The 7,728-nt window shown below is 37.3% G+C and overlaps 1 protein-coding gene across 3 annotated transcripts; it reads right to left on the bottom strand.

Annotated features, from left to right (window-relative positions):
- Positions 1-1,605: 1,605 nt before the first annotated feature.
- On the bottom strand, positions 1,606-7,471 carry LOC104119934 (putative recombination initiation defects 3). Of its 3 annotated transcripts, XM_070182378.1 has the most exons (12): positions 7,213-7,471; positions 6,447-6,663; positions 5,403-5,547; positions 5,143-5,277; positions 4,879-4,931; positions 4,599-4,797; positions 4,442-4,503; positions 4,289-4,335; positions 3,526-3,697; positions 3,189-3,270; positions 2,043-2,151; positions 1,606-1,885 (listed from the first exon to the last, which is right to left on the bottom strand). In XM_070182378.1, exons 1-11 carry the CDS (start codon positions 7,275-7,277, stop codon positions 2,045-2,047), a joined length of 1,284 nt encoding a protein of 427 aa, XP_070038479.1. In that variant the 5' UTR covers positions 7,278-7,471; the 3' UTR covers positions 1,606-1,885; positions 2,043-2,044. The 3 variants fall into 3 exon arrangements, with proteins under 3 accessions (XP_070038479.1, XP_070038478.1, XP_070038483.1); XM_070182377.1 differs by having other exon boundaries at positions 1,882-2,151; XM_070182382.1 differs by having other exon boundaries at positions 1,882-2,151; positions 3,526-3,670.
- Positions 7,472-7,728: the final 257 nt, after the last annotated feature.

The raw sequence follows: 7,728 nt of genomic DNA, 5'->3' as shown, positions 1-7,728 counted from the left end.
ATCGTGCGTCTGCAATGAGAAGATGGATAATTAGGATTGACCAATTGGCAAAAATCCAATATTTCAACCTACAATGATTCAAGTGAAACTGGAGAATAATTAGAGACGGATAAAGGATAAGTTGGCAGGAGTCACGACTCCCCAGTATAACATGGGCTGGCTAACGAGGAAAGAATTCGGTAAGATGATTTAAAAGTCAACATTAATGTCTCGTCCAAAAAGGGAAGTAATCTAACTTAAAGTCCCCTGTTATGCCTAAGTCACAAGTCAGATAAAAGGGAGTAGAGAAAGTAAAATAAATAACCATATTAAAAGTAACTCCACTGTATTATGACACTAATTTTTGTTTTAGCATAGCTACAATTAATTGTGACGCTTAAAAGCTTCAATTGTTTCAATCAAAAAGTGGTGGCTGAGAAAATTTCAAAGCAGAAAGTGACTATTTTGAACGTAAGGAGTTCTCCAGCAATATAAGAAAGCATATAGTAGGTGACTGCAGGAAGGGAAATTCCCTTTGACAGCCTGCGAAACTTACTTCGGCCAATTGGAGTTTTGGATCATTATTCAAAAGGCCCGATGCACAAAGCATCCCGTATTTATGCAGGATCTGGAAAAGGGTCGCACTCCAAGGAGTGTAATGTAGATAGGCTACCCTAATGCAAGCTCGAACCGTGACTTATAGGTCACACGGAGACAACTTTACCTTTGCTCCAAGGCTCACATTCCTGTATCATATTCAAAAAGGAAAAGAAACCCAGCAATCCACGCATCCATCCCTTCTAGAGGATTTGTGCCGAAGAGCGAGCATGCTTCTTAATTCTTTACATAGAAAAATACACGACGAGTGCAATGCAATGTGGCAAGTAGTTGCCTGCTACTTCTACTAAGTTTATTTTTATTTTTAGGTTATTTATTTATTTAGCTAACTCAAACTTTTACCAAGTCAATTAGGAAACTAACAACCAAGAATTAACGGGCAAGGAACATGACGGATGATCTATGGATTTCTTATGAGCAAACTGCACTACATCCACACGTTATTTATGCTATAAAGAAAATGATGTGAATAGATCCACCAGGGGAGAATGGCTTTTTTAATTAGGCTTCAGGATCTTGACGATGGAGTATTGCATGATGTAAACAAGAAAAAAGCTGACCATCCAAGTCCAACAATTAGTTAAAAAAAACTTCTATCTTCCTTATCCTCCCTGCTTCACATGCTTTCATTCTATCCTGAAAGTGATGACTTGATGTTTTTCTAAGTTCTCTACCACGGCTGAGATGGATTAATTAACTTTTCCATATTATTTACTGTTAACATGGTAGAATATCACAGGCTGAAAATTTACCAGCATAATATTTACTCCTATTAGCTAATGAAACATCGTATGCAGAAGATGCAATGATCTAACTAGCCAACTTTAATTCAAAAGTTAAAACATCGTACTCTCTTTGCTAGTAATTATTTAAGTAATCCCAGTGCATTACATATTCTTATGGGTGCTGAGTCTGCTAACATTCCCTTGGAAAATAATACAATCAACTCATGTTTGTGTATTGCAGCAGCAACACAGATTTTGCTTACCTTTTTTTTTGGGGGGGGGGGGGGGGGGTTATAAAGATAACTTTTTATATTATATTAAGGGGGATAAGTACAGGGAGCATGTAAACATAAAGAGAGTGACCTAGGGGGTTGACCACTTAGGGGGTCATTACATAGGGGGGGTTTTGGGGTAACTAAAACTACTACTAGTGGTTCCCGTATCACGGGATAAACAAAAAGATGGTCCAAGAGGACTTTGCAAACTGAGTGATTGTGTAATGCTTGTGTATTGCAGCAACAACACAGATTTTGCTTGCTATGTAATGCTCAGTCCGGAATATCCTAATAATAATAATAATAATAATAATAATGGAAAATTGAATTGCAAACAACACATCCTATATTGGCTAAGGAAAAATAGAAGTAAAAATTATGCATTTATACTGTTTGTCAAATCATAGGACCTTGATTCAGCAGATTATAAATTGTCACTGTGTACCTTCAATCTATAATGATAGTGTTAAGATGCTTTCTCTTTCGCCTCCTTGCTTTCCTTAATATGCGTGCACTCTCTTCCTTTGCATCCTCTATTGGACAAATCCCTGCGCCTTTAAGAGAAAGACAGTTTAAGCACTCAAATCTATAACAACAACCCAGTATAATCCCACTAGTGGGGTCTGGGAAGAGTAGTGTGTACGCAGACTTCCCTCCAAGAACTCCCCACCTTGCTCTTGGGGTGACTCGAACTCACAACCTCTTGGTTGGAAGTGGAGGTTGCTTACCATCAGAGCAACCCCTCTTGTCACCACTCAAATCTATACCAAACGACATTTAAGAAAGACATGAATGATTGTTTGTCTTTCTTTTTTCTTCAAAAACTTCTTGCTGAAGTTATGATGCTCAAAATTTCTTATTTCATGACAGACTCGAAATGTGATGCTTTCAGAGAAAGAGAGAGATCCCTCGGGACACCGCCTGAGAACAGGTTCAATTCCCTTCCTTACCCCAACTGACAAAGGGAAGAGAGGATTATCAGTTTCTCTTTGGTTTGAGAAAAACTTAATAGTGTGGCAGTAACCCTCAGGGGTTGGCCTGGTGGCAATTGACTTGAGCCTTGGGGTTTGCTCCCTTTCAAGGTCTCAAGTTCGAAACCCACTGGGTGCAAACAATTTCTGAGGGCCATCGTTCAGGGTAAAACCTGAATTAACCGTGGTGCACTTGCGGAAACTCCTTGCCGAGGGCCTGTGCACCCCCGGGATTAGTCGGGGCTCAAAAAGACTCGGACACCCGGTGCAAATCAAAAAAAAATAAAAAATAGTGTGGCAGTATAATAAAGATGCTTCAAGCTTTTAGACATGTTCTTTCTTGTTACTTTATTTATTTTCTTTCATATTATAATTCTTAGGTATTTGGCTTGATTAAAAGTACCCAAAGGTCATTCTTGTCTGTGGTGAGTCTTGAGATATAGGATATAATTTGACATACATCTAAATTGATCTGTCTAAATTCGTTAAGTTCAACTGTACAATACAGTTTTAGGTCAATAAACACATTGATTAATTACAGGATGCATAAATCACTCTGCTTATCAAATTGCATTATGGTGAAATCCTCATATGAATGATGAGGCAAGAAGTGCAATTACCTGATCCATTTTCTTCAAGCAAGCAGGAAAAGCCTGTGTCAATATCCTCATCAGATTCAATGGTAACTCCAAATTCCCTTTCCTGAAATGGATAGCCAGTTGTCAGCTCTGAGAATATAGGTGATACAGTTTCAAGTTTTCAAATATGTGATGTGCTAAACAAAGCATTATTGTTAACTTCAACACAAGGCCTCAGAGATGGTGGACTACGACATATCACAAATACAACATTTCAAAACCTATTGTTTCTTTTGGATGTTTTCATGCCACAATGATAACCACTATTGCTCACAAGTCAACAAGCAATTTGTTTGAGTATGGGCAATCAGATAATTACCTGTTGAAATGCTTTATTCTGTTTGTGACTTCTGCTGGAAATTTTCTGCTTCACACAAGTTTGGTCATGTTTCACTGTTTTCCAGCCTCCTGTTTCAGTCTTCGGCAACATAGTTGTTTTCTGATCTTTGATATTCATTGTTGAACTAGAAGTGAAAAGACATGCTTGGTGACTTGCAATTCCCAGCAATAAGGAATATCGCACAATTTTAGAAAGATAAGCAAAACTTTGTAAACAAAATATCTTTAAGATTTCTTTTGAAGCTATAGCAAAGTTCTTAGGAGTTATCTTCATTCATTTAGTTTATCACGAATGCTAGATGGGATTAAAGCTTTTGGGGATGAAGGGGAGTGCTTCCCTTTGATTTCACTTTCTTCTTCGTATAGCTAATGTGAGAAATGGGGATACTTTCAATGGGGATACTTTCTGGTTTTACATGGATTAAAAGACACTATGAGACAAATCTTCACAACTAACTGCCACCTAACTAGTTCTTGATAATAGAGAGTGTATCCGGTATCCCAGCCGCAAGTGTTCTCAAGTAGTCAAGTGTCAATACACACATCTCAAGAAGAATTGTAAAATGATTACTGTTTATGCATATTGCACATAAATGATGCAAATAGTAAGAGAAGCCATCAAATGATTATGAAAATTGTATACTGGAGAGCTACTGACTAGTTGCTACTTAGAGATTTCAAAATTAAGGCTGTAGTGATGCCACTGAGAAGAAAGATAAAAGGAAGAAAGCTTGAAAACTTACTTCTTGAGAAACTTCACTTCAGGGGGAGGGAAACAATCATTGATACCCTACAAATGTTCAAATGCACTAAGATTTGTGATAGTTTTTTATCATTACTCTATATACTCATAAAGGTCTTAAGGAATTCGGAGAATAAAGTTCTTGAAAATGTACTTTCGGTTGAACGGCCAGAGCAGTTTCATGTTTTTGTCCGGGACAATCTGGGCGGAGGGAAGCTGTCTGCAAGCAATAGGAATATATGAAGCAGCATAAACCCAACTACAGATGGTAGCCTAAATATGAACTTAAACAGTCAGTTTCAATATGCAACATGCCTGAATCTCTTTAGCCAAGGTCTTGCTCAAGTCCGTTTGCAGTTGCAAAATGCACGTCTCCAGTTTGTTGGGCATAGCTCTAACCAGTGATGAAAGATCCCGGATGTTCTCTTGATATTTATTCTCCCTCAGCTCTTCAAACATGGATTTGAAGGTCTCTTCCATGCTAGCTTTCAGATCTTCCCTCCCCTTGTTCTGGTTATTGCATGTCACATGGATTATGAAATATTATACAAACAAATCTGGACGTAAGCAGAACAGCTAAGCTATAGTTACCATTAATTGCAACAGTTCATCATGAGCTGCTAACTTCGGCCGTAAGCTTTCCACTGAAAGAAAATTTAGAAGAAAATTAATGCGTGAGAATTTGTTGACATCAACAACAACAACATATGCAGATATATTTGCAAGTAAAAATTTACTAGGGCCAGCAGGCATCTCAAGACAAATTTCCATACTCTTCAACTAATGATATGGGCTCTTTGGAGCTCCTAACTATTCAGCCACATCAGGTAAATTGAAAAGGCAGTGAATACTCACTCTCCATCAATATCTCTTTCGTTCCCCGGTTAACTTGCATAATATCACTCTGAACAGAATCTAAGATCATTCCTAGCCTGCTTAACGAAGTCTCTACCATTCCAATTTTGTGTTCAAGTTCTTCAGTAATCTGGGCTGTTCAGCAAAACATGTTTAGTCCAATGATTCTAGCTGCAAATTAGTCCCCAAACTTACATTTTCCTTAGATCTTAAATGGAAGCTGAGAGCATATATTTAGTGGAGGTGGAATTATGACTTACATTTGTTTTCAGGAACTGACCACTTGCGCATATAATTGCCTGAAGGTTTAGATAGCTGCATTTGACTCTCTTCTCGTGTATAGTTGATTTGAGGCAAACAGCTCATCCTCTTTGCTGAATTTTCTCTTTCTTGAGAACCCAATCTCTGCATTAAAATTATCAATAGTAACACCTTATTGTTCGCTCGGAGATGTAAAATTCCCACAACAGCATTTTGTTTGGTATAAGGTGAGTAAAATTCCAATGCATAAAGTGGAAAGTTTCGTGGAACTCTGTGTCCTGGGCAGAATTGAAACCAAGAAAGCATATGTTCAACATAAAAGACAAGACTCCATCAGTTAACTAGTTGTATACGAACTCTGATAAGCTCTACAACCTAACTGCCGACAACCACTTCATAGTGCAGTGTGACGATCCCCTGTTTTGTCGTGTAGTAATAAGAAACATTCTGACAGACAAGTCGGCTGACATAATTGATGATCCACTGTCCAATACACTAAGGATGGTAAATGATACCTTTATATGACACTCTTTCAATTTAAGGACGTTCCATAATATTGACATCAGTCATTTGTTATGCAACTTTCAGAGCTGTTCAAATTTAAAACTTAACTCTAATGCTTTCTTCACCTATCACTAATATAATAATAAATCAAATAAACATTTTGAATAAAAACGTCAGATAAAGTTAGTATCATGTACTCACACAGCATATAACAAAGTAAATCATAGTCAGAAGCTAAATTCATCTATTTTAAGAATCACAAAGCATAAATGCAAAATACACTCAAAACTAACCTAGGCAACAGTTATCCAGGATAAAATAGATTCAAGTCTTGTGATGCATCAAACCACATTTTAGACAATCTAAAGCATTCTCTAGAAGTTGCATACGATTTTTAAAAGTCAATCATTATCATTTCCGCAATGAATCAGTTCCTTGGTATGTTACCATTAGTTAGCAGCCGAAGTATACCAAAATGACATCTCATTAACAACTATAATTCGTACAACTGAGAGATAGGAACGAGATGGAGGAATTACTTGCTCATTAGGGGCAAATTCATCCAGAGAGCTCTGCGATAGCTGAGAGTACATCGGTTGCTGAGATGAAAATCCCTGTGAGAAGGATTGTTGTGATTGCTGCTGTGACCGAATCTGTGAGAAGGATTGTTGTGATTGCTGCTGTGATCGAACTTGTGACGCTTGGCTTTTCCCGAAGACGGAAGACTCTGCTGCACTTGGTACCGCACTTGGCCTCCTTCTCATATCATCAAACAAGGCTCAATATTATGGTAAAATTCTCTCTCTCACTCTCTCTCTCTAGTACTTATACATATATAGCTATGTGTGTGTGTGTAACATAGAAATATCTGTAACGTATACGGAAAAAACTCTGAAACACGAAGGCGTAGGCCAAAACAGAAATCGGCATCGCAATTGGCATTCTTCTCAATCATCACAGCAAATATCTCAATATTATGGTAAATTCTCGACTTCTCTTTATTCGTACAAACATATAATGCATACGTATTTATATGTTTTTGTGTACACACGAAAACATCGAGATATCTGTAATGTATTCGAAGAAAAAGCAAACACAGAGAGGTATTGCGCTCGATTCCTACTCAAATCTTCACGAAAAAGCTCAATCCATATATAATATATTCATGTGTGCGTTTGTGCGTGTGTGTCGCACACAAAACATTCAAATATTTGTAAAGCATTCGAAGAAAATGCAGAAACACATAGAGTTAGGCAATTTTCCTGCTAAACAATGAAAAGAGATGAAATTGAGATAGAATTGGACCTTGCATGAGGAGGAAGAACAGAGATGGAGCTGAGATCGGAGGCTTTGTTAATCTTCAACTTCATTTTGCCGATACTCACTGGAAAAGTTTTGAAATCTTCGAGAATTTATAGCTTCAATTCGGAAATTTATGGAACCCTAACTGATGAAAATATCGATTGAAATTTGAAAATTAATTTGAATTCTCAGAGCGCTTTGAAGTTACTATTGTGTGATTTTGCTCCAGTTGGAGGAAGTGTGATCTGCGTTGATAATCCAGCGGGAAAGTGTCAAGTTATATAAGGTAATAGATGGGCCTATTCTATGACATCTGAAATCATTTGGGCCCTGTAAACGTGGCCCAATCATTTCACCTGATCATTAGGCCCGTTTAGTTTAGACAATTTTTCAGAAATCTTCTCAAGAAAGCGAAAACAGAAGCTGTTCAAATTTATATATACATGCATATAAATAATTAATTATCAAAAATGCTTTCCAAAATCAAACTCAAAAATTAACTCAAAATTATAGTTTGTG

Source organism: Nicotiana tomentosiformis, chromosome 1 (assembly GCF_000390325.3).
Source record: "Nicotiana tomentosiformis chromosome 1, ASM39032v3, whole genome shotgun sequence".
Lineage (NCBI taxonomy): Eukaryota > Viridiplantae > Streptophyta > Magnoliopsida > Solanales > Solanaceae > Nicotiana > Nicotiana tomentosiformis.
The sequence above is the reverse complement of the archived record's forward strand: the minus strand, read 5'-3'. Positions and strand labels throughout refer to the sequence as shown.

Excerpts from the sequence above, each read along its gene's own strand:
- LOC104119934 (XM_070182378.1), bottom strand. The coding sequence starts at position 7,277 with ATGAAGTTGAAGATTAACAAAGCCTCCGATCTCAGCTCCATCTCTGTT. Across the intron at positions 5,278-5,402 it reads GTCAGTTCCTGAAAACAAAT|CCCAGATTACTGAAGAACTT; the intron begins GTAAGTCATAAT and ends TTTGCTGAACAG. Across the intron at positions 3,271-3,525 it reads AGAATAAAGCATTTCAACAG|GAAAGGGAATTTGGAGTTAC; the intron begins GTAATTATCTGA and ends TATCCATTTCAG.